Source organism: Dama dama, chromosome 5 (genome assembly GCF_033118175.1).
Source record: "Dama dama isolate Ldn47 chromosome 5, ASM3311817v1, whole genome shotgun sequence".
NCBI lineage: Eukaryota > Metazoa > Chordata > Mammalia > Artiodactyla > Cervidae > Dama > Dama dama.
The window spans coordinates 99,405,613-99,432,406 of record NC_083685.1 but is presented as its reverse complement, the minus strand read 5'-3'; the positions used below and the strand labels follow the sequence as shown (position 1 = coordinate 99,432,406).

Below are 26,794 nucleotides of genomic sequence, written 5' to 3'. Positions count from 1 at the left end.
AGAACCGTCTCACTTCCAGGCTGCATCTTCTCACTTGCTAACAAGGTAAGATTTGGACTGGAGAAGGCAAGAGCCTCTAGGATGGATGTGTGTCACTTAGCAACCTTTGAGAAAGTGCTTGTCTCAGTAAATACCTAACAACTGTATTTCAGGAAAGATGCAGGAGAGGGAGAAGGGGATGGAGGACTTGCCTTTTAGAACAACACACATAGTCTTAGGACTCTGGCACTGATGGGATGACATTTTAGCAAGGAAAAGGTTGTCAAAAGGATATTGTTTCTGTAGGGGGAAAAAAAAATCTGCACTAAGATTCCCTGGTTAAAAATCTCAAATTTGTAAAAATGTGTCCTGCTTTTAGAATTCATTTAGCAAACAAGATATCTAACAAGTAAGAAAAGAAGAACCTAGGAAAGCAGGCTGCTTTTACTTCTGTGAAGACTTTAAGAAAGTTACCTTACCCAATGCTAAGTGTTATATGAAACCAGAACACTGAAATTTTTGTTACATAAATAATGAAGGCATTAGTCTGCCCACTACTACACACTGCATTTCTAAAGAGAGAGACTGGTGGGTAGGTGATTAAAGTGAGTTTCAAGTAACTCGATCACGTAATGATTGAAGTAACATCATCTGCCAAGCCTTTCATTCTACTGATGCCGCTGGTGATCTGCAGACAACACTGAATGAAGCAGCCTGAGCCTGTGTCCTTCAGAAGGAAAAGTGGCACAGGAAAGTGAGCCTTCAGTGTGGAAGAATGAGGATAATATTTGCTGTGGCTTTTATCCTCAATTAGTTTAACTGGGTTAAGCTGATTAACTGGATTTAATATGCAAAGAAATTATGCCAGAGAAATTCTACTAAGCACCTAACCAAAAAAAAGATAAAATTATAATCTGACCTCATGCCAAATCCACTGAACATGAGCACTTCCGGCTGAACACCTAAAGGAGGAAATAAAGTTCTCATATTATATGGCAAGAAATGGAATTCTCTTACATTATAATGAAGTACATTTTCTATCTTCGTCATAGCCTGAACTTGTTCAAAATGCTTTCTTACTCAAATTTTAACTTTTTTTCTCAAACTATCTTGACTCTGTCTCATGGGCTGTGGATTACAAAAGGCAATATTGTGATCCCTAAAGATGGAGATGCTGAGGCACAGAGGATCAAGTGCAACCCAAGGTCACAAGCTCTTTAGCAGCTTGTGAGGCTACCCCTCAGCTCTCTTATTAGAACATCGGTTTTGAAGGATGAAAGAAGGTAGCCCCGAGTCCACTGCTGGGTACACAGTGACCCCAGATGCCTTTGAGTCTTTGTGATTTCTTGTGATTATGTTTGCTTCAATAACTACAGCATGGAGTACAGTGCATCTGCCTGGTGAAATTTCCAGCTGGGCCCATGAAATATCATCAAGGTAGAGATTTATGGGTATAGATGACAATTCAGAATCTCTAGTAAGAAATGCTTCATTACCTTTAGGACCTCTGAGTTCAGCAGCCATGAGTTCAGACCAGGAAATGGCCGTCTTTGGGGAGGCTGCTCCTTACCTCCGAAAGTCTGAAAAGGAGCGCATTGAAGCCCAGAATAAGCCTTTTGATGCCAAGACATCTGTCTTTGTGGCCGAGCCCAAGGAATCTTTTGTCAAAGGGACTATCCAGAGCAGAGAAGGTGGGAAAGTGACAGTGAAGACCGAAGGAGGAGCGGTGAGTAGTCCCAGGGGCTGACCACGTGCTACTGATTATTTTGTTTGGCCACTTGGTTGACATAAACAGTTATCCTTCCTGTTTACCAGACTCTGACAGTGAAAGAGGATCAAGTCTTCCCCATGAATCCTCCCAAATTCGACAAGATCGAGGACATGGCCATGATGACCCACCTTCACGAGCCCGCTGTGCTGTACAACCTCAAAGAGCGTTATGCAGCCTGGATGATCTACGTGAGTGCTCCCCAAACCCCAAAGTGGTTTTGATCACTGGACCCTCTCAGCTCACTGTACTACAAATGGGTCACAGATAGTGATTCACTGCACTTTTACTAGCAGTGTAACTAATTAAGAGGTTCACAATTCCTACTGTAAGGCCCAACCCAACAGATGGCACATAATCCTTTGTCTTCCCATCCAAAGCCAGGCAAAGCCACCGTCCACATGGACTGGGTTTGCCACAGATCCCCTGAACAAACATGGTAGCAGCTACTGTTTACATCTCAACCACATGCCTGAATCTCCCCTCATCCCCATTCCTGCTACAGAATCATCCAGAGGAAAAATATAAACTCATGTTTCAACACTTAAAAGTAATGTTTTTAAAGACCAATTTTCAATCCTCCAAAATAACAGCAATTTGTATCTCTGTGTTCTGGTCCCTTTTGTGTGGAACACTTCCTTGATGAAATCTTGCCAACTTCCCCAGGCAGAGTTCAACATTGTGTCCTGTTGTTTCTGCCCTGCAATAATGCTGACAATGTTTTTTCAGCATGAATCATTTACATGTCCATCTCCTACATAGACTGGGAATTCCTCAAGGAACAGTATCATTTGTTCAAAGAAAAATAACATTTATATTTCATTCTTAGGGCCTTGCAGAGACTTTTCACACAACACAAACTCAGTATACTTTCTGGTTGAATTTACTACGTTAGGCTGACATTTCTGTACAGTTTTGTGGTTGCTGCTTTGGCCCCACCACACAGCTTACAGGACCTTAGTTCCCCGACCAGGGATTGAACTCGTGCCCCCTGCATTGGGAGTTCAAAGACCTAACCAAGGGACCATCAGGGAATTCTCATCATTTCTGGATAGTGTAGTCACTGCTGCTATTCAGCTGGACAACACCTACACAAGTGTACCTGTGGTTAGCGTCAGAATCCATTCTGTTTGGTTGGCAGTTATCCTAGACCAGACATCAAAAATATTGGAAATCCAGCTATTGTAATCATAATATATTCCCATCATTCTATGTTCTGTTTCTTCACAACTCAGTAGTAGTTCACAAATATTTCCCCAGTATTGCTGCTTACCTTCATGTTTGCTTTTTAAATGTCTGAATCATACTATTTTCAGAAGATTTCCCATAGTTCACCTATTTCATACTGTTGAGTTCTTAGGTACCAAATTTATGTTTTCATGAATTTGAACTATCTTAAAAGAAATATACTCCGATTTTTTAAACTACAGTAAAAATGTATTAAACATTATTAAAAAAAACAAACCCACAATTTTGGAGCTCCTACTATGTGAAAATCACTGTGACAAATCCCAAGTGGAATAAGAATCTAAACTGTATTCCTCACCCTCAAGATTTCTCTATCTTGTTGAACCTTTCAACTAGCTTCCATGCTGATGCCTTGAAGATATGTAGACCACTTACTTAAGAGTGTTCTTTTTATGTTAAAATTCATTTAATAACTGAGCTGCGCAAATAACAGGAAAGGTGTTTGGTTAGTTATTCTTTCTTATTCGCTTGCATAGACCTACTCAGGCCTCTTCTGTGTCACCGTCAACCCCTACAAGTGGCTGCCGGTGTACAACCCCGAGGTGGTGACGGCCTACCGAGGCAAAAAGCGCCAGGAGGCCCCGCCCCACATCTTCTCCATCTCTGACAACGCCTATCAGTTCATGCTGACTGGTGAGTTGGATGTTTTCCATGTGCATCTTTTTAGGAGATGAGACTCTAGGAGAGAGACTAACCATAGGAGAAGGAGACTCTACTCATCTCAACACACTCTTTGAGGTGGTCCCCTAAATGCCATTGTACTTTGCCCAGAACCAACCAAACCATACTCCAGATTATAAGGTATATCTGGAATTAGAGCGGTCATACTATGAATCTTCTTCCTGGAATGCTGTCTCAGCTAGACCATTCTAAAGCACAATGGCACCTTGGGAAAAGGACTGAGAGATTTCCTCTTCAGAGAGAGCAGAACATCAAAATGAGCCTTTAGTTTTCCCTGAAAATATGACTAAGGCCATGATTACTTCCAAAGCTACCACCTTTACTATACTGACTCCTTCTCCCATGCTAAAAATATCTCTAATGCCTTTTTCTTTTCATTACTTCTTGTACTTACAATAAACATGCTGCTAACTTGTCATCTAAATCCATCTGAAAACCCCAGTCCACTTGTGCATTTAGTGTGGAGTATAAACAGAGAAAGTCTGCTGCTTCCTTGCAGCATTCTGTTTCAGCAGTGATCTGTAAGCTGATGTGATGGGGGGGAGCCTCAGGGAGCAGGAGAGAGGGGAGCTGGAAAAGGTGCTGGGTCTGGGGACCACCAAGCCCTCAGGATTGCTGAAAAATACTAGGTTCATGCCATTTTCTTAATTTACCATTTACAAATATATTAAAAAATGGTATTGACTGCCTATAATTTCTCTTTTATAGACCGAGAGAACCAGTCAATCCTGATCACGTAAGTAGATGTGATGCTTTGTTTTCACGACTGACATAGCTGCTGGCTTTGGGACCGCTATTGACTTGGTTTTTGTTTGACAGCGGAGAATCCGGGGCAGGAAAGACTGTGAACACGAAACGTGTCATCCAGTACTTTGCAACAATTGCAGTCACTGGGGAGAAGAAGAAGGAGGAACCAACTTCAGGCAAAATGCAGGTGGGTCTGATGGGCATGTGAGAATCATGATGGGCAGGGTGCTCAGGAAGCTCTGGACTTCCTTGAGTTTCTGCTCTTGTGTTTCTCTGCAGGGGACCCTGGAGGATCAGATCATCAGTGCCAATCCCCTGCTGGAGGCCTTTGGCAACGCCAAGACCGTGAGGAATGACAACTCCTCTCGATTTGTAAGTCTCTTGGACACTACCACGGACACTACTCACTGGTCAAGATTTATGGGATGTTTGTGAATACATTCTCTGAGTCTTTTTCATTCCCATTATACCAGGGTTCTTTCCTTTTCCTCTGAGCACGTAATAACATGGATCCAAGTCTTGTCTAAAAAGAAATGTGACCCTATATCTGAGTTCTTATCTTTCATTACCTATAGTTACTCACAGATTTTTAAGTTAAAATTATTTTATCTACAAAATAGGAGATATACCCTTTTTTTAACCAGATATCAATAGTGTCTGAATTTATTTACTATTAAAACATTAGCACTTAATGCTAATGTTAGTATTTTGAGTTTCTCAAAGATTTGATATGATTCAAGAACAAAGCAGTAATATTAACTTTTCTTTCAAGGGTAAATTCATTAGAATCCACTTTGGCACTACAGGAAAACTGGCCTCTGCTGATATTGAAACATGTAAGTGCCTGGATAATCTTTACCATCATTTCTATTTCTTATGACCTACAACACTGAACAGAAATAAAATTTGCATTTCATATGAATTTTTGTTTGTTATTAATCTCTTTTCAGATCTGTTAGAGAAGTCTAGAGTTACTTTCCAGCTTAAGGCTGAAAGGAGCTATCATATTTTTTACCAGATCACATCAAACAGGAAACCAGAACTAATTGGTAAGAAATGTCACTATTTCTTTACAAAATTTATCTCACCTACACCTATCGATGCCTGGTCAACTTGGTATTCCATGATGGAATTTTGTTAACTGTATACATTATCTTTATTTTGAAAATCATTTTATAAGTTTGGTAAAAATTTATGTGTGCTCTTCATAAAAATTCAAAAGGAAAACTGAAAACACCTCCAAATCTTATCACTATGAAATAACCACTATGAACACTTGGATGAATATAATTCTAGTCGTTTTCTGTACATATATCTTTAAATATATATATATACATACAATAACTAGAATCAGAGTTACATGCTTTTCCATCATCTACCTTTTTTACTGAGCAATAATATATCATGGCTTTTTCTGTTCTAGTGCCTTAGAATTTGTCTCGTAATCTCTCATTTTAATGAAGAGGATATTTCTGCTTACTTTTGCTTTCTTCCATTTACTTAGAGATGCTTCTGATTACCACCAACCCATATGACTACCCATTCGTCAGTCAAGGGGAGATCAGTGTGGCCAGTATTGATGATCAGGAAGAACTGATAGCCACAGATGTAAGTAAAACACAAGAAAATTAGAATGATTACTTTGGATGGAGTGATGGTCCCTCTAGATAAACATTCAGTTTCTAGTAGAAATTGCAAAAGAAGCTTCAAAGATGGTCATGACCTGGAGTCAACTGAAAAGACTAGCGTGTACTCCTACAACATCTCACTTTCCCTTAATAGTCTTAATGATCTATCCTTTCTGAATTTCCCTAAATCATTTTTTAAAATCTGTGTGGGTGCTCAGTTGCTCAGTCATTCCAACACTTTTGCAACCCCACAGACTGTAGCCTGCCAGGTTCCTCTCTCTAGGGGATTATCCTGGCAAGAATACTGGAGCAGGTTGCCATTTCCTCCTCCAGGGGATCTTCCCAACCCAGCAATAAAACCTATGGGTCCTGCATTGGCAGGTGGATTCTCTATTGCTGAGCCACTTGAGAAACTCATAACAGTTAATAAGTGCTCTTTTATTGGATGATTCCCCCCACCACTTCAGTGCCCTGCTATGATTGCTTATTTTTCCTTTTCTTGTCTATCAGTCATTTTGAAACTGGCAATTTGATTCAAGTTAAACAATTTTCCTCTGAATCCAGAAAATAAGTTAAATGCAGAGTCATTATTCTCTCATTCTATATTTCCACTTACTCTAAGAATTTAGAAACAATCATTTGGATCACTTCATGTTATCTTACAAGAATCTATTCCACCTCCCAAAACAACAAGTTAGATAACTATCTGTGTTCTCTATTTTAAATTTACTTTTGGCATCTTCAGAAGGTATGCACCTGTGATTCCCATGCTCTGTGCTGGCCCCTGACTGACCAGCTCCCTAGATGCCGAAACTAAGGAGTTCCTTGCTCTGCACCAGTACTGGCAGTTTCCTCAGTTTGACCAACAAATCAGGAATCCAAATGTGACGTATGGATAGTAAACATGTGGATCCTAACTTAACAGTTATTCTACTGGTTGTATTGGCAGAGTGCTATTGATATTTTGGGCTTTACTAATGAAGAGAAGGTCTCCATCTACAAGCTCACGGGGGCTGTGATGCATTATGGAAACCTGAAATTCAAGCAAAAGCAGCGTGAGGAGCAAGCAGAGCCAGATGGCACTGAAGGTATCGACTGAATCACCCACCTGACTTCATGTCTGCTTGAAAATCACATTCTTAACTTGTTACCCTTGAGCTCTCCTGAGAAGACAAATTCATTTTCAAGAATTGCATTTGAAAGTATGCCTAGATAAGATATATGTGGCATGAGTATTAGACACCTGTTGCTACAATTTCTAAGTTCTTTAGGGAACACTACCATAATCAAGGTCTTGAACTTAGTTGGGGGGGGGAGGTAAGAATACTCAAAAGATATTCTGAAAACACTGCACAAAATGCCTGTAGCTTATTTTTTTTTGTTTTTTTAAGGAAGTGGACTGCTTTGGGCAATAACATCATTCTATCCTTTCTTCCTTTCAGTGGCTGACAAAGCAGCCTACCTCCAGGGCCTGAACTCTGCTGACCTACTCAAAGCCCTCTGCTATCCCAGGGTCAAAGTTGGTAATGAATATGTCACCAAAGGCCAGACTGTGGAGCAGGTAGGCACATAATTCCAATTCACCACCAGGGATGCAGGCATTTTACAGTCCTCTGTTAACCTCAAGAAATACTCCTTTCTCTTTCAAGGTAACCAACGCAGTGGGTGCTCTGGCCAAAGCCGTCTATGATAAGATGTTCCTGTGGATGGTCACCCGCATCAACCAGCAGCTGGACACCAAGCAGCCCAGGCAGTACTTCATCGGGGTCTTGGACATCGCTGGCTTCGAGATCTTTGATGTGAGTTGGTAATCAGTTCATAAGGGGTTTTTACAGTAAAGCAATGGAATATCAGTAAGAAGAAATTTGTGAACATTACAACCTTTTATTACCACTGTCAAAACGTTATGCTAAAATTTAAAAGAGAGTGACTGGGCAGCTACTAATTATTTATTATAGTGGCAATTCCACTACTATGAGAAATAACCCACTTAATGAGGATGATTTAACTCACTACATGGTCTAAAGGGAGTCAAGAATTAGGTTGGTATAATATGAGTTCTAAAAATCCCACAATGCAAAGTGAAGTTAATATAAAAATATCAAAATAAACCCGTGCAATGTATAATATGCTCTCAATATATGGTAGAGAAACCACTCAGAAACATATAGGCAGATGATAAGAGCTGAGAAAGGGTCAGTAATTTAGAGCCAGCATTAATAAACTCAATGCAAGGAACTCTTAATTCTCAGTATGATATGGGATAAAAATTCATGTTTGATTATAAAATACATTTTTTCTTCCTTATAATTTTAAAGAAGCTTATCTTCTTCTAATTATAGACACAAAACTTAGGCATGGCAGAAATCATTGAAAATCAAAGAAAAGAATTCCACACTGATTCCACTATATGTGAAAGTCACTCAGTCGTGTCCGACTCTTTGCGACCTCATGGACTATAGTCCATGGAATTCTCCAGTCCAGAATAGTGGAGTGTTTAGCCTTTCCCTTCTCCAGGGGATCGTTCCAACCCAGAGATCGAACCCAGGACTCCCACATTGTAGACGGATTCTTTACCAGCTGAGCTACCAGGGATTCCACTATACATATCTACTTAATGTCAACATTTGGCTTTTCTTTTCCAACAAAATATGAGTGTGTGTTAACATATTGTACATAATATTAGATACTTGATTTTTTTATATCATATTAAAAAATAAAGGTGGTGATTATTGCTCCCTCATAATGCTGACTATGATTGCTTCCACACAACAGAGAGAAACTTCCAGTCAGCTTCTAATAGGTGGCAAATTAGTTGCTAAATGAGTCAATAGAAAATGCAAAAGATAAAGGAAATAAGTACAGAATGATTAAGCAGAAACTCAGAAAAACACCTGACTCAATTTAAGCAAGTACAAGAAAAAATAATTACTAATGATTTAAGATTTTGGATAAAATGACAGCAGAGAAACAATAGATTTCATAGGTCCCCAAGGATTTTGATATCTATACTCTAAAGGCTATTCAATATATATTTTTAAATTAAAAAGTCCTATATTTTAAAATGCCCAATATGCTGAGAGAAAAGTAAACCCATCTGTTTATTTAGTTCAACAGCCTGGAGCAGCTGTGCATCAACTTCACCAATGAGAAACTGCAACAGTTTTTCAACCACCACATGTTTGTGCTGGAGCAGGAAGAGTACAAAAGAGAAGGCATCGAGTGGACGTTCATTGACTTCGGGATGGACCTGGCTGCCTGCATAGAGCTCATTGAGAAGGTCTGTTTCAAGTTTTAGAAACTATGTTTTGTGATGACTAAATTATTCATACATCTTGTTTAAACCTATAGACAGAGAAAAATGCTTACATAGATTTGTAACATTGTGTTACGGGCTGCTTCCAGCCTATGGGCATCTTCTCCATCCTGGAAGAGGAGTGCATGTTCCCCAAGGCCACAGACACCTCCTTCAAGAACAAGCTGTATGATCAGCACCTGGGCAAGTCTGCCAACTTCCAGAAGCCCAAGGTGGTCAAGGGCAGAGCCGAGGCCCACTTCTCCCTGATCCACTACGCAGGCGTCGTGGACTACAACATTACTGGCTGGCTGGAGAAGAACAAGGACCCCCTGAATGATACCGTGGTTGGGCTGTACCAGAAGTCTTCGCTGAAAACTCTAGCTTTCCTTTTCTCTGGGACTCCAACTGCTGAATCAGGTAAAGCTCAAAAAAATCCCAATGTTTTCTCCTGATATTACAAAACATGGTGTTAGATTGAAGCTAGTGATATCCCAGCCCAGGCTGACGTGTTATGGCCAAATCCATTGTGCCTCCAAGTTCTGAGGAAGCAGGCTGCACCATGACATTCCCTCCAGCCCTGATGAATGCCCTGCTGCCAAGAGCCAGAAAGGAACTTTCAACATCTTAAGCAATGAAAAGGCTTGGGTTCTATCATTCTCTCCTGCTTCTTCCTCCATATCTGCTGCTTATTGAGTATCACTGAAAAATGGATATGAACTTAATTGACATATAAGATTCATTCAGGCTCAAACAGAGAGGCCAACTGCATTGAAAGAAATCCATCTGAACACAGAAATCAACAAATGGGCAACATATCACCCTGTCAATTTAAAATTATATCTGAATGACATCTTTTCCGATTTTTTTTCTCCAGAGGGGAGTGGTGGAACTAAGAAAGGTGGTAAGAAGAAGGGCTCTTCTTTCCAGACGGTGTCTGCCCTTTTCAGGGTAAGGAGGAAATTGTTTTTGACACTCTCTTGTTACTTTGTGGATTTGTTTTTAACAGCACAAGTCATTTAGGAAAGGATTGACCTTAGCTAATGACTTCTGTTAATGAGTTTTGGAGAGAAGAACTTTAAATTACTTGGAAATTATTAGGTCATCTTTTATGCTAAGCCAAATACTAAAAAATATTTTATATGTTATAAAACGTAATGCTCTGCTATTCATAATCTAATTGAGTTGTGGAAATAAGCAATGGTACATACTCAAAAAGACTAAGTCCTCAGTAGCTCTAATGAAAATCTGACAGCTAGTCTTTAAGGAAACTAATATGGTATCCTTGCTCTTAATCTAGTCAATTCTCAATTGTAACTGGTAGGTTCTCCTTACAGATAATCTTTATGCTCCAAAAGCTGACAGAGTTGAAAAGGGGAAGCTATATTTATGAGAATTAGTCCAAATGCAGTGCAGGCATGTTTCCTTATGGAGAACCAGAGAGTTTAGCAGAAGTAAGGGTGATCGTCCAGGATGGGCAGCCAATGGCTTTGTGAAGGTTTGTGGGTGGCCAGGGGCCAGGGCTGAGAGGATGATAGTGCTTGGATACTGAAAAGATTCAGCTCTCAAGACTGCTTTATATGTGTAACTCCTGCCAACTCGAATGGAACAAGTGGTAGTAAGGAGGAAACTGCCTCTCAGGAGAAGCTTACCAAGGTGCTACCTTAAGTGAAAATGGTCCACAAGAGTCATTCAGCTCAGTCATGGACACTGATTTTATAGACATTGCCAAGCGTTCATAGCATGTCTAAAACTCAGATAACAGGGTTTCCTGATTTTACAGGAGAATCTGAACAAACTGATGACCAACCTCAGGAGTACCCATCCTCACTTTGTGCGGTGCATCATCCCCAATGAAACGAAGACCCCTGGTAAGACGTTCCAGAGATGAAGAACAAAGCATGACTGCCATACCTCCCTTTAACAAAACTCTGCAATGACATGAGCATTTATTTGTAGGGGCCATGGAGCACGAGCTGGTCCTGCACCAGCTGAGGTGTAACGGTGTGCTGGAGGGCATCCGTATCTGCAGGAAGGGCTTCCCCAGCAGAATCCTATATGCAGACTTCAAACAGAGGTCAGCCTCTCCTAATTATGGGGTGTCCTGGAGTTCAGTATATATATACTTAGTGCAAGCAAAGCAATTTAGTAAAAAAAAAAATGCCTCTATTTGTTATCTTTAATTTGCCACCAAAAGTGTAAAAATTTATAAGCCTCAAAGCACCTTTAAAATACAGATATACCACATGGTGGGCTTTTCACTGGATTTACCATGCTCCAAGCTTAGCTCACAGATGTCTACCATAATTTCAATAATTAGGTAACATCATTTCTGAGTGCTTAATATATTTGGGTTATTTCATTTAATCCTTCCAAAAACAGTAGAGATTAAGCACTATCAATAGCAAATGCATTTATTGGTCATCTACACATTCATGTGAACCAGATTACAGAATCCTTTCCTGAGAACAGGGTCTGATGAGGCAGAAAGGAAAGTTGTAACTGTGCAGAAAGGTAAAATGGAATAAAAAGAGCCAGCAGATCCTAGATTGGCCATCTATGTATACAATGTCCTTCTTGTGAGGAAAATAATTGTTTTAAAGCTCTGACTTTTTAAAATCAATCGTTTAGTGTTCGCTACTTTTAGTCTCATCAATAAACCAAGTTTTAGAGAACTGTATTTATTTTATCAGATACAAGGTATTAAATGCAAGTGCGATCCCTGAAGGACAATACATCGACAGCAAGAAGGCTTCTGAGAAGCTCCTTGCCTCCATTGACATTGACCACACCCAGTATAAATTTGGCCACACCAAGGTAATTGTCTCTAAGGCCCACCTGACACTTGCCTGTGCCTTTGGAGTTTATTTAAGGTTGATAATCTGCAACTCTGTCCATGCACAGGTCTTTTTCAAAGCTGGTCTTCTGGGGCTCCTAGAGGAGATGCGAGATGAAAAGCTGGCCCAGCTGATTACCCGAACCCAGGCCAGGTGCAGAGGGTTCTTGGCAAGAGTGGAGTACCAGAAGATGGTGGAGAGGAGGTATACAAACATATTGCTTATTTAGTCATACTTTCCTTCTTCAGAAACACATTTGAGGTGGCTTACAATTAAGACTCAGATATCATAAGTCCACTAGAGTAAGAGGGATGAATAAGAGTCTGATGCTGAACTGGAGATATACATATACCAAAGCACTTAAGGTAGCAATCACCATGGAATAAACTGAATGTGCAGGTAAAAAAGAAAAAGTAAAAAAATTAAAAAGAGAGAGAAGCATAATAAAAAAGACAGAGAGAGATGTGTAAGTCTCATCTAATGAGAAAACATACCATTGAGCAAGCAGAGGCAAAATGTTGCCCCAGCATTTGGTTCTAATATGAATTTACTGGGTAGATAATTAAATAAGATGTTGAACTGCAGAGCACACGTTTATTTTCAACAGCAGTTTTACATAAAGTGCAGAAACAACTTCTTTGTCTGACCATTTATATTATTGAATTATTATGATTTAAAGTATTAAGGGCAAATAGGTGAAAGAACTTTTTCAATAAGTTAATACAATTTCACCAAGGTGTCTCACTTTTTAGTGATCTAATCTGATGCAATGACAGAGCTCTAAGGCTACAGATCAGGTGTCTCAAACTGTAGGACACATATGAATGGGATCCACAGGGAGAATATTTTACACTGATACTTGTATATACATGCATACCTGTGTGTGTAAATACATAATTTACGTGAAACAGATTTTCTATCACCTGTAGTTCTGCTAATATTTTCTACTATATTCTATTTCATTAAAAATAAGTTTTGTCATAACCCTTTTATATATATATATATATACACACACACACACACACACATATATTTGGGCAATTGCCTATGTATGAAGGCAATTTTTTTAAAGTAATTTATATTAAAACAAATGTGATGATATTAAAGAATAGAATGCAAAAATCATACATTAAAATATAAAATCAGAGATTTTTCAAAGAAACTGAGTTTTCTCTTTATCCTGTGCCTCACACCCGGCAGAGGTCTGGTTCCCCCTTCACTGCTCTCAGTGGTGGTCACATAGGAAAGTCTGCAAAGCACTGAAGCAGAGCAGTACTTTTCAAAGGGTGGTCCTTGGGCCTGTATCATCAGCATCACTTACAAACTTGTTAAAAATGCACATTTTTGGCCCCATCTCATACCTGCTGAATCTGAATCTCTAGGGAAATAGCCCAGGAATCAGTATTTTAACACGACCTTAGCTGATTCTTATGCACACCCAAGTTTGAGAAGCACCAATGTAGAGAAATGAATGACTGATGAGTCCTTGACCACCATCCCCAAATACAATTTCTTTCGTTTGTGTTTTTGAAAGTGGTGAGGAACATGGTGGAGGGCAGAACCTCCAACTCTCATTGCCAAGATTTCATCTCATTCCATCATCCACACAGCATCTAATCTGCATTGGTTAAATTTCAGGGAGTCCATCTTCTGCATCCAGTACAACATCCGAGCCTTCATGAATGTCAAGCACTGGCCCTGGATGAAACTGTTCTTTAAGATCAAGCCCCTACTGAAGAGTGCAGAGACGGAGAAGGAAATGGCCACCATGAAGGAAGAGTTCCAGAAAATTAAAGATGAACTTGCCAAGTCAGAGGCAAAAAGGAAGGAACTGGAAGAAAAGATGGTGTCATTATTGAAAGAAAAAAATGACCTGCAGCTCCAAGTTCAGGCTGTAAGTAGTGGTATCATCCTATGTACTGCTGCTAATCAGGATGCAAACGTAAAACTCTAGTCACTAGTAGCAGTGAGCTGGGTAGTCAGCATGAGAGACATGCACTGGCAGGAGAAGGTTAAAATGCTCTGATGGTGTTAATAAAATCCATATTCCTTCATCACTCAGTAAATGCCCCCAAACCAGAACCAAGGCAATGAGCTAGAACTGACCACTGTCTTCTATTCTGTACAGTTTCATCAAACTACAGCGTTAATGACTTCTTTTCCCTTTGAAGACAGTCTTTGAAAGGGATTTTACCATGAAACTAGCCCAAATACAAAAGGGGAGAACAGCATGGAGAAAGCGATTTGTTTTCTCTGAAACTTCCTTGAACTTCTAGATGTTTATGGATCTTAAATCACAGTGTGTACAGCTGACAAAGGACAGTATTCTACATCAGTTTTTACTGAATTATTGTTTGCTATTTATCTCTAAAACTGAGACTTCCTCTTTCCAATCCATCTCCATAGTCAATGCCACATCATATAACGTTTGGGTTGCTGCATCAGCGCCTAACTTGCTCTACCTGCCCCCAATTCTCTCCCTCCATCCAGCCTGCTCATTGCTATGCCTGAACCAATCATTTTACAACTGCTTTCATCAACTCTGAAATGTAATTTATAAGACTGTCTTTCATTTGAAGTGAACTGAATTGGTTTGCTATAATTTACTCATCACAAAATCATATATTTTTTCCTGCTGATTAAGATTGGTCTCTTCTGTCAAGTTGGGGTGATGTAATAACTCCTTCCTTTAGATTACAGAAAGGAAAAGAGCCGTTTTTCTGTCCCCATTCCCTTCAAAGCTATCCTGAATTGTCTTCTCTTGTCCCTAGAGAATCACTTAGACACTGTCCTACATTACCATGCTCACTACCTGTCTATGTGCAGCACATTTTATTCTTTTATGTATCCAAAGACTGATATGGAGGCTCACTGATGAATGCATCTATCAATTTCTCTCTCATTTCCATCCACCCCCAACCCTCTTAAGTAGAAACATAGGTTGCTAGGAATTTGATTACTTAATGCCTCAATTAGAATTTAAAGCATCATAACCAGGATCATCCTCCAAGACTACAAAGGAAAATAATTTCCTAGTAGTGGCTACATCTGGAAACTTCTCCTGCTGGAATGCTTTCCCTTCTTTTGATCCTTCCCCCAATAAGTTCATTTCTACAGGACTAAGTCCTACCCATCTCTCAAAGCCCAACTCAAATGCCACTTCATTCATTAAATCATATCTGAAACAACTTCTCTGATCTTTTATGTCACTAATTGCTTTCTGAATTAATGGTAGCTTGTTGGGGTTAAGCTTTCTAACCTACTGTAGAATATACTCTTGTAAATGAACAGGACAATACCTGATACATTTTGTTTTTCCCAAAATATGGAGCATCTGGCAATCACACATGGCAGGTGGTTCATAAAAGTTTAATCCAAAAAACCAATGGGGGAGATTTATACTGTTATCACTGTATAATACTTCATTCTTACTTCCCAATTTTGATTTTGCTTCTAACTCAAGGAAGCTGAAGGCTTGGCTGATGCAGAGGAAAGATGTGACCAGCTGATCAAAACCAAAATCCAACTGGAGGCTAAGATCAAGGAGGTGACTGAGAGAGCTGAGGATGAAGAAGAGATCAATGCTGAGCTGACGGCCAAGAAGAGGAAACTGGAGGACGAATGTTCGGAACTGAAGAAAGACATAGATGACCTTGAGCTGACACTGGCCAAGGTTGAGAAGGAGAAACATGCCACAGAGAACAAGGTATGAAATATACAAGGAAAGTTTACGTTTTTATTATTACTAGGCAATCCAAGTAAAAAACTGAAGCCACCATGTAACATGTAATGCAAAGTGTTTTTACTTCCTAAGGTGAAAAACCTCACAGAAGAGATGGCAGGTCTGGATGAAACCATCGCCAAGCTGACCAAGGAGAAGAAGGCCCTCCAGGAGGCCCACCAGCAGACCCTGGATGACCTGCAGGCAGAAGAGGACAAAGTCAACACCCTGACCAAAGCTAAAACCAAGCTAGAGCAGCAAGTGGATGATGTAAGTCTAGGACTGTCAAGGAAATTTTCTTTGAAAGGAAGCTGAGCAATTCTTTTGACTCAGCATTATTTGTATTTAGCTTGAGGGGTCCTTGGAGCAAGAAAAGAAACTTCGCATGGACCTAGAGAGAGCCAAGAGGAAACTGGAAGGTGATCTCAAGTTGGCCCAAGAGTCCATAATGGACATTGAAAATGAAAAACAACAGCTTGATGAAAAGCTCAAAAAGTAAGTATGAGAGAATTGTTTATGGACTCGCTTCCAATGTTGACTATGGACTCAACTGTTGTCCTTTACTACTTCTCAAAAAGGAAAGAGTTTGAAATGAGCAATTTGCAAAGCAAGATTGAAGATGAACAAGCACTTGGCATTCAACTGCAGAAGAAGATCAAAGAGTTGCAAGTAAGTTCATATTCCTATCAGTCTGGCTCAAAGAGCCACAGTTAGGAGCATAAAGGAGCTCACATTGAGCTTCTCCCCACCGCCAGGCCCGCATCGAGGAGCTGGAGGAGGAGATCGAGGCCGAGCGCGCCTCCCGCGCCAAAGCAGAGAAGCAGCGCGCAGACCTCTCCCGGGAACTGGAGGAGATCAGCGAGCGGCTGGAAGAAGCCGGCGGGGCCACTTCCGCCCAGATTGAGATGAACAAGAAGCGCGAGGCCGAGTTCCAGAAGATGCGCCGGGACCTGGAGGAGGCCACGCTGCAGCACGAGGCCACGGCGGCCGCTCTTCGCAAGAAGCACGCGGACAGTGTGGCCGAGCTGGGGGAGCAGATCGACAACCTGCAGAGGGTCAAGCAGAAGCTGGAGAAGGAGAAGAGCGAGATGAAGATGGAGATTGATGACCTTGCTAGTAATGTGGAAACGATCTCTAAAGCCAAGGTACCGCAGAGTCTGAGACACTGTTATTAATAGCAATGACCCATTATGTGCACGTCACAGTTTGCATAGGGCCTTTACACATAGGTCATTTGTTCTTTATGGTAAGCAAGAAAGATACCAGTACTTATATTATTTCCACTCAATCATAAGAAGAAACTAAAATTCAAAGAAGCTGAGCATATTAGCCCCACCACACTATTAACACATGACAATATCTGCAGCCAACCAGGCTGTTCATGTTCTGTAGCACTGCAACTGGGGAACACAGGTCTCCAAAATTCTCAACTATCCAACATGCAATTTCACTGTACATAAGTAGGCAGTGAAATATTTATAAATGTTTTTTGAAAATATGTCACTACATTTTTCACAAAGTCTTTAGTACATGATCTTTAATTTTTTATCACAGGTAGACCTCAGAGATATTGCAGGTTTGGTTCCAGACCACCACAATGAAGCAAATATCAAAATAAAGCAAGTCACTCAAATTCCCTGGTTTCCCAATGCATATAAAAATGATGTTTATACTATACTGTAGTGTATTAAGTGTGCAACAGCATTATGCCTAAAAAAAAATGCATCCCTTCATTTAAAAATGCTTTCTTGCTAAAAAAAAAAAAATGCTAACCATCATCTGAACCATCAATGAGTCACAGTACCAACATCAAAGATCACAGATCACTAACACAAATATAATATTGAAGAAAAGCTTGAATATTGTGAGAATTACCAAAATGTGACACAGAGACATGAACTGGGCAAATGCTATTGGATACAGGGTTGCCCAAACCCTAAATTTGTTTAAAAAAAAAAAAAGTGATATCTGTGAAGAACAATAATACAAGAAATGCCTGGAATAATGAACGAAGCTTCACAATTAGCTTTTTAAAACTCCCAATGTGTGTCTTCAGCTTAGGACAGCAATCATATTATAAAAGATAAAGAAAAAAATTCCTATATATTACATACAAGAGAATTTATTTTCTATGTCAAAATAAATCTTTTTCTATTTTAGAAGAAACGGTAGCTATAGGGAAATGTTATTAAAATATCTGCACTTGCTTCTTCCACTTTTCCTCTCACAGGGAAACCTAGAGAAGATGTGCCGAACTCTGGAGGACCAACTAAGCGAGCTGAAATCCAAGGAGGAGGAGCAGCAGCGGCTGATCAATGACCTGACGGCCCAGAGGGGACGCTTGCAGACTGAATCTGGTAACTCTCTCCTCCTCCATGAGGCCTAAAAGTGGAGATGATGTGGTCTAAAACAACTGATGTGTGAGAGCCTAATAAAAGCAGCTGAGAACATGTGATTCACCGCACAGCTCAGACTCTCCCCCATGTGCAAGGTTACTTAGGGACGACGCTGAGGTGAAGACTTCCATTAGACTGGGTCAAGCTCTGCTCCACAAAGGCCCTGAGGATTTGGCTGCATGGAGGGGATGCTTGAGGTCAAGGGTCTTTCCATCAAGGGTCCAGGGCTGCTGTTTTAGATCGTGCTTCTTTTTAGCTAAACCAGAATGAACCAAATTCATGCATAGGGCAATGGATAACCCAGTCTCTCAAAAGTCTTATGAAACAGGGCCAATGTGGAATTAAAAAGTTTAACTCCCTTCTTTGACAGTTATTAACAGGTTTTGCACAAATAATGTAACCCTGAAAGAATCAGTTATGGAGAGGACAAAGAGAAGTTAAGCTGTATTTATTCATTTAGGTTATTTTCACCATAAAAATCAGAAATTTGACATTAAGCATGACAATGTCAATAGAGAATCCAACCACCCGAGCACTCAACTGAAAAGGGGGTATTGAGATTTTCAACCTATTTCTCATATGAGCTTGCAAAACCTTTTCTTCACTTTAACAAGTGGTGCCATATCATTTGCCTCTCAGGTGAATTTTCACGTCAGCTAGATGAGAAAGAAGCTCTGGTGTCTCAGTTATCAAGGGGCAAACAAGCATTTACTCAACAGATTGAGGAATTAAAGAGGCAACTTGAAGAAGAGATAAAGGTAACTAGATAGGACTCATTTCCCCCTCACCTGACCCCAATTGGAGTCCATTATACCAACTTTTAAAGGGTTTTGAAACTTAAGAATTAAACACTAAGTATCAGTAAAATGAACATGTAACTCTCTTCTCAGGCCAAGAACGCCCTGGCCCACGCCCTGCAGTCAGCCCGCCACGACTGTGACCTGCTGCGGGAACAGTACGAGGAGGAGCAGGAATCCAAGGCTGAGCTGCAGAGGGCACTGTCCAAGGCCAACAGCGAGGTGGCCCAGTGGAGGACCAAGTATGAGACGGACGCCATCCAGCGCACGGAGGAGCTGGAGGAGGCCAAGTATGTGTGCAGATGTGAGAGAATGTGCAGAGAATGTTGAACATTGAATCACAGAAATACAACCTTTGAAGATTCAGTGAATTAGCTCACAAACATTAATTAGCTCCTATCTGCCAGGCATTATCAGCCCCTGAGAACAGGACATGAATAAAGCAAACACCATCACTGACCTCTGAGCCTAAAATCTAGTTAAAAAACAAAGAATAACAAGCACTCACACAGATAATCAGCCTTATTGCTGGCTGTCAAGCACACCAAGCTCATTGATGCTTAAGGAATTTGTTAGCCCCTCTTGTGTCTGGAACAGTCTCCCCCTGCCAGATCTCCCTCTGGCTCTCTCTGACTTCTTTTAGATCTTGACTCAAACATTACCTCCTTGGAAAAGACTTCCCTGAATATCTAAGAATAGCTGCCCACCCCTTACTCCATTTTATCTTCCTTCACTGCACTTTACATCTGCAATAGGTTGTTATGCATTTTCTGACTTGTTTATTGTTTCTCTCTCTCACTTGTTTGGAAGCTTCACAAGGCAGGGACCTTTTCTGTCCTATTCGCTGCTGTGTACTCAGCATCTGGTTCATAAAAGGAGCTCATCAATATTTTTTTGAATGGATGGAGATTTTTAATATGAAGTTCCCCACACTTGTCAGCATGGTAACAGTTCATAATTCTCAGTTTGGTTTCCTTCTCTACAACCACGTGTAATCTTCAAGGAAGAAACTGGCCCAGCGTCTGCAGGCTGCTGAGGAACATGTGGAAGCTGTGAATGCCAAATGCGCCTCCCTTGAGAAGACCAAGCAGAGGCTCCAGAATGAGGTTGAGGACCTCATGCTCGACGTGGAGAGGACCAACGCTGCCTGCGCAGCCCTGGACAAAAAGCAAAGGAACTTCGACAAGGTAACTTCTGCAGCAGCCTCTGGCCTCCACCGCTGTCCTCCATCCTTTCCAGCCAGGTAAGCTCTTTTGGTGCGTGTTTCAGATCCTGGCAGAATGGAAACAGAAGTATGAGGAAACCCACGCTGAGCTTGAGGCGGCTCAGAAGGAGGCCCGCTCTCTGGGCACCGAGCTGTTCAAGATGAAGAATGCCTACGAGGAGTCCTTGGATCAGCTAGAAACTTTGAAACGAGAGAACAAAAACTTGCAGCGTGAGTCCCTTTCACTTTGAATAGTTTTCATGCCTTGGAGGAACCTTTCTCTTGTGTTTTCTGTCTGATCAAATCTCTTCCCGTCTTTCACCCAGAGGAGATCTCTGACCTCACGGAGCAGATCGCAGAAGGAGGGAAACGTATGCATGAACTGGAGAAAATAAAGAAGCAAGTGGAACAAGAGAAGTCTGAAATTCAGGCTGCTTTAGAGGAGGCAGAGGTATGAGTCAAAAATATACACTGTAAACAAATTCAGAAAAGAATTAGAACTAGCCACATACACTGAACAGACGAATAAATGGCACAAAATTAGCGCAAGGAAAAGTGTGCAGAAAAGCTGCCAGATATGTCCATTCCCTGCTAACATCATCCCTTGCTGTTGTTAAGGCATCTCTTGAACATGAAGAGGGAAAGATCCTGCGCATCCAGCTGGAGCTGAACCAGGTCAAGTCTGAAATTGACAGGAAAATTGCTGAAAAGGATGAGGAAATTGACCAGCTGAAGAGGAACCACATTAGAGTCGTGGAGTCCATGCAGACCATGCTGGATGCTGAGATCAGGAGCAGGAATGACGCCATCAGGCTCAAGAAGAAGATGGAAGGAGACCTCAATGAAATGGAGATCCAGCTGAACCACGCCAACCGCATGGCTGCTGAGGCCCTGAAGAACTACAGGAACACCCAAGCCATCCTCAAGGTAAATGGGTTCAGGAGATGGTCCCAGTGCAGGTGGGTGACTGCAGCCCTGAGAACAAGGTGTCTCAATGACCATTCATTCCACAGGATACCCAGATCCACCTGGATGATGCTCTGCGGGGCCAGGAGGACCTGAAGGAGCAGCTGGCCATGGTGGAGCGCAGAGCCAACCTGCTGCAGGCTGAGATCGAGGAGCTGAGGGCCACCCTGGAGCAGACGGAGAGGAGCAGGAAGATGGCAGAGCAGGAGCTCCTGGATGCCAGTGAGCGCGTCCAGCTCCTGCACACCCAGGTGAGATTCAGCACAAAGAGTTCACCTTCAGTAAATGCCTATGTCTCAGAAAAGATAAACTTGAAATTTTATATAACAGTCAGGTTTTATACTTCTACCGAATTTTCACTGCATTATTAAGAAATCTTTCACTATTTCATCTTGCACATATTATTAGTGATTAACTTCTTAAAATATTCTAAGACTTGCCATATTCTTTTGTATTAGTATCTTTACTGACCCTGGCTATCAATGTTGACATTTTTATTGTGGAAAAAGAAATACTTGAACATGTTATAATTTTATCCTTGTGAGTGGTCTCACTAGTAAATGGCAGTTATAAAATTATAGAGCTATTTAGTCTAATTATAAGAAATATACTTGAAGATGCTAAATATTCTATAACATTTCTATTTTAATTAATTGTACTACATAACAGAATAATATTCAAGGGCATTTGACTTCCAAATTTTTATCTGAAATTTTTTTCAAACAGTGGCTACCACTAAGTACTTTGGTAAGATGATTAAAAGAGCATATAACTTACTTTCAAACAGAACACCAGCCTGATCAACACCAAGAAGAAGCTAGAGACAGACATCACTCAAATCCAGGGAGAGATGGAAGACATTCTCCAGGAAGCTCGAAATGCAGAAGAGAAGGCCAAGAAGGCCATCACTGATGTGAGCAGAGGGCCACACCGGGTGGTCAAGCTAGAATCTTGATGGGCTGTCTCACCTTTCTCAGCTGGTTTTGTTTTACTGCTAATTAGGCGGCCATGATGGCTGAGGAGCTGAAGAAGGAGCAGGACACCAGTGCCCACCTGGAGCGGATGAAGAAGAACATGGAGCAGACGGTGAAGGACCTGCAGCACCGCCTGGATGAGGCTGAGCAGCTGGCCCTGAAGGGCGGGAAGAAGCAGATCCAGAAGCTGGAGGCCAGGGTGGGTCTCCCAGTATCTACCTATTTCCATTTGTTCCCAATGCCTTAGTGGATCAAAGTTCTTAAGTACCTACTCCTTTGCAGGTGCGTGAGCTGGAAGGAGAGGTCGAGAGTGAACAGAAGCGCAATGTGGAAGCCGTCAAGGGCCTGCGCAAACATGAGAGGCGAGTGAAGGAGCTCACCTATCAGGTACAACAACAGTTTCTATCAGCTCAGCACTCCTTGCATATATGGGAAACGCTCCCAGGTAATGATACAACAGTCGTGTGCTTTTGAACTATGACCCTGTGGCTTTTATCATCTTTCAGACGGAAGAAGATCGGAAAAATATTCTCAGACTTCAGGACTTGGTAGATAAACTTCAGGCGAAAGTGAAATCTTACAAGAGACAAGCTGAGGAGGCTGTAAGTATTCTTAAGACAAAGAGAAGAAAGTCCTCTGTTAAGAAAAACTCATAAATAATTAGATTTATTATTTACTTGTAGTAAATAAGCTGTCTGCATAATAGAAGACTGAGTACTTCTTAAAAATATTTGCTCATTTTTTTAATTTTTAAAGTTAACTTTCTATCCACAAAGAAACCTCAAAAAATCTCAAAGCAGAAATAATACAGGCTACATTCTCTAGCCCTAGTGTGATAAAGTTGTAAAGTGATGAGAAAATATAAACAAAAATTTCCAAGCATTTAAATGTTAAAAAACTGACTTTCCTAAAAAATTTTTGGATGAACTTGAAATAAAAACACAATTACTGAATAATTTTTAACTGTAAATAAAATTTCAAGGAAGATGAGACTTTTATAAACCTATAATGTAGTTTGAGCTGTCCTTCAAGGACAATTCATTTCTTTGTAAGCTTTCATTATGAATCAAAAATAAAAATAAATGAAGAAACTGACAGTCCAATAAAGAAGTTAAAAATAATAGTAAAATAATGAAGAGGTACTGTTAAAGGTAATATAGAAATGAATGAATTAGTATATCCTATTTTCAAAAGCTAATCTCAGTAGTATCTTGGGAATTAATAATTTATAAATATACTTATATAATCAAAGAAAAAGTGAGTGAAAGTAAAAACTCACAACATTACAAATGAGAAAGGGGACAAACCATATCAGGAAGATTATTTTTAAATGTAAAATACATATCTATCAAGGTGATTGAAATCTTAAATAAGAGAATATAAATTATTAAATTGGCTGAATAAGTTATTTCAGAATTACTTCTGAAAATGAACTCAATCCAGATAGGTCTTTCAAAATTTGAAGGAACAGATAATCCCTGAGCTATGTAAGCTACTTCAGAGCATGGGAAAAGATGAAAAGCTTTCCAAATCATTTTAAGAAGCTCGCATAACACTCATACCAAAACCTGTCCAAAAGAGAACAGGGGTGGGGAAAGACACTAAAGGCAGTTTTATTCATAAGTATAGTTGTAGTGAAGATAAATTACTAAGTCACTGAAACCCATACTTTATTAAGGAAATTGTCCATCAGTGATTAAATAGATTTAATTCCTACAAAGTAAGGATTACTTAATATTAAGGAGTCTGTCAACAGAATCATTACATATGAAGTAGTAGGGAAAAAGTGATTGTTTTGAAATGTCCCAAAATAATATATGATAAAATCCAACATTTATTTCTACTTAAAGAAGCTATTAAGAAATGCATCCTTAGTGATGAAGAATATCTAACTCAAGCGAACAGTCATCATCTTCCAGCAAGCATTAACAAGCATGATTTTATCCTTGCCTTCCTTCCTGCTCTTATATTATTTCTTGCTTTACTTGTGGTACATATTTGTTACCATGTTTTGGTTACTCGTGGTACATATTTGTTATCCTGTTTTGGTTGCAAAAGTAGAGCTGCAATTCTTTATGAAACATAAAGCCCCAGATAAATCTTAAAGTTAATTTCAATGATAAGCAAAATCCAGGAGGTGGTAGGATAATAATGTCTCCTGTTGAGTATTCTAACTTCTTTGTAGATGCCAAGTCCTTTCTTTCCTTAGGCCTACAGAATCTACGAAGATGCTCAGTATGCATTCCTTACAATTCCATTTTTATTCTCAGGAGGAACAATCCAATACAAATCTATCTAAATTCCGCAAGCTCCAGCACGAGCTGGAGGAAGCCGAGGAAAGGGCTGACATTGCTGAGTCCCAGGTCAACAAGCTGCGGGTGAAGAGCCGGGAGGTTCACACAAAAATCATCAGTGAAGAGTGATCATGTCCTGATGCTATGGAATGACTGAAGAGAGGCACAAAATGTGAAGTCTTTGGTCATTTCTCTCTGTAATTATCATTTATCCTACCCTACTGCAAAGGAAATAAAGAGCATAGGGCACTGTATAAGCAACACCCTTAGACTGGTCTTTTCCTTTCTTTCTCTACTGAAGCAAAGTCAAAACTGAAATAATCATAGGCTATAAACAATCCCATTTGATCTGCCACTAAGAAGTAATTATGCACTTGCTTTTATTTTAGGTCTATAGTCATACTTTGGGGCTTCCCTCGTGGCTCAGCAGTAAAGAATCTGCCTGCCATGCAGGAGATGTGGGTCGATCCCCTGGAGAAGGAAATGGCAACCCACTCCAGTATTCATGCCTGGAGGATCCCATGGACAGAGGAGCCTGGCAAGCTACACAGTTCATGGGGTTCATGGGGTCATGACTGAAGCAACTTAGGGGGAATAGTCATACTTTAAGACCATAAGGTTGTCACTAATCAGGGAAGCCTGTTCTGATGAACAGAAATATGGAAATTACTTTTATTTCTTCTTAATCTTTCCCTGATAACTGGGGTCTAGTAGGAACTCAGAAACCTCCTACTTCCCCTAACGTGAATCTATTTTCCAGGTTTATGCAAGGAATGGCCCTAGTTATATTCTCACACAGGGGTGCCTCCTGAAGTATATCATGAATTCTCCTTGCTAATTCTCCTTGAATTCAGAGCTAATATGAATTCCAAGTATGGGTATTATTAGCACAGAAAGATTTTCATCATTAATACCAGTGCACAATATATTCATAGTATATGTGCTGGGTAATAGGTAACCACATGAAACTGAGATGTGACTTCTCTCTATGAAAGCCATAAAGTCTGGAGACAAAATATTGTTCTATATATTATGTAATATCAATAGGCTGTTTATTAGCCTATGTTTCCAGACTTTATGGCCCCCTATAATTATGTAAAGAGTCAAAATAAATTATTACAAGTATCAATACAATGATCCCCAAATAAATTATTCAAATGTATATTAAACCCACAGAATGATAAGAATTTGGTGCAAAAGCTAGATATAGTAGCAACCTGAATTATTCAGAGGAGTTTCCCAAGAGAATCAAGATTTTTTTTTAAGCTGGATTTAATTGCAGTGCATACCCAAAGATATAACCTCTTGGACAGCATAAAGTAAAGGAAAGACTAAATGATGATTTCCCATCTGAATAGAAAGCATATCAGTCTAAATGGCCCTGTGAGAGAACTGACCTAATCATATGTGTGGAAGTAGTTGCCCAGGTAATTTGGATTCAGACTGTCACACTGGCTCGGGAAGGGTATGGAGTCACTTCTCGCTGCCCTGGCCGCTTTCCCTGTGTTCCCACACCACCTGTAAATACTTGGGTGCCTCAGAACTTGGCAGTAATGACCAAAACCAATGTCTATTTTCTACTTATTGGAAACTCTATCCAGAGGAGTCCAAAGGCTGTCTTAAAAGTCCCACAGAACTCTAGTGAGAGCATTATTAAAATGTTCTCTCTTCCTGAAAATGCAACATTGTCCTGATAAAGTGTGTAAAAAAGCCAAATGATGCACCTGTGGTTACAAAGCAGGTGAAGGGTAGGCTAGGGAAGCCCCTCTCAGACTCATGTCTCCAAGGACCCTTTCTGAAGGCTTTAACCTACTCAGTTACCAGCAAGCACACTGGACTGCCAATCAGGTGCCCCGTGTCTACACTGCTGTGTCATTTGTCAACTCTCTTCTGTTCTTGGGATCTCCAATACATTATTAGCGAAGTAAGGAATAGGGGTTAGATAGTCCATACAGCAATCAAATCATGTGACTGTTACAAACAGTATCTCCAGATATCTGCTTTCATAAGGCAGCCTCTTTGTGCTGAATCAACGGAAATATCAGTACAATAATACAGGAATGGTTGCCAAACAGGGTATATTAAGCAAATTTTGTCTCAGTCCCAGACAAACAATGCTGACATAAAGAGATGCAAGACCACAGAGACGATAAGCCAAATTTTTCAAAATTAAAAATCAAAATAGAAAATAATGTACTGGCATTGTTTGTAAGCAAAATGTGAAATATATACCAGAGATAACTGATAGAGAAGTCACAG

At 40.3% G+C, this 26,794-nt stretch overlaps 1 protein-coding gene across 1 annotated transcript; it reads left to right on the top strand.

The window, feature by feature from the left end:
• On the top strand, nt 1–24,753 carry LOC133057228 (myosin-2). The gene is made up of 39 exons (XM_061143486.1): nt 1–45; nt 1,482–1,705; nt 1,795–1,938; nt 3,472–3,628; nt 4,385–4,412; nt 4,496–4,610; nt 4,703–4,795; nt 5,196–5,259; nt 5,374–5,472; nt 5,928–6,031; nt 7,001–7,139; nt 7,494–7,612; nt 7,701–7,850; nt 9,161–9,331; nt 9,457–9,766; nt 10,224–10,297; nt 11,130–11,217; nt 11,306–11,423; nt 12,040–12,163; nt 12,251–12,387; nt 13,822–14,077; nt 15,647–15,889; nt 15,998–16,174; nt 16,254–16,399; nt 16,483–16,573; nt 16,660–17,049; nt 18,135–18,261; nt 18,940–19,058; nt 19,191–19,387; nt 20,101–20,284; nt 20,367–20,532; nt 20,628–20,752; nt 20,920–21,228; nt 21,315–21,518; nt 22,055–22,180; nt 22,270–22,440; nt 22,524–22,628; nt 22,748–22,843; nt 24,512–24,753. Exons 2-39 carry the CDS (start codon nt 1,502–1,504, stop codon nt 24,662–24,664), a joined length of 5,823 nt encoding a protein of 1,940 aa, XP_060999469.1. The 5' UTR covers nt 1–45; nt 1,482–1,501; the 3' UTR covers nt 24,665–24,753.
• The last annotated feature ends 2,041 nt before the right edge of the window (nt 24,754–26,794 follow it).

Excerpts from the sequence above, each read along its gene's own strand:
- LOC133057228 (XM_061143486.1), top strand. The coding sequence starts at position 1,502 with ATGAGTTCAGACCAGGAAATGGCCGTCTTTGGGGAGGCTGCTCCTTAC. Across the intron at positions 12,164-12,250 it reads ATAAATTTGGCCACACCAAG|GTCTTTTTCAAAGCTGGTCT; the intron begins GTAATTGTCTCT and ends GTCCATGCACAG. Across the intron at positions 17,050-18,134 it reads AAACGATCTCTAAAGCCAAG|GGAAACCTAGAGAAGATGTG; the intron begins GTACCGCAGAGT and ends TTCCTCTCACAG.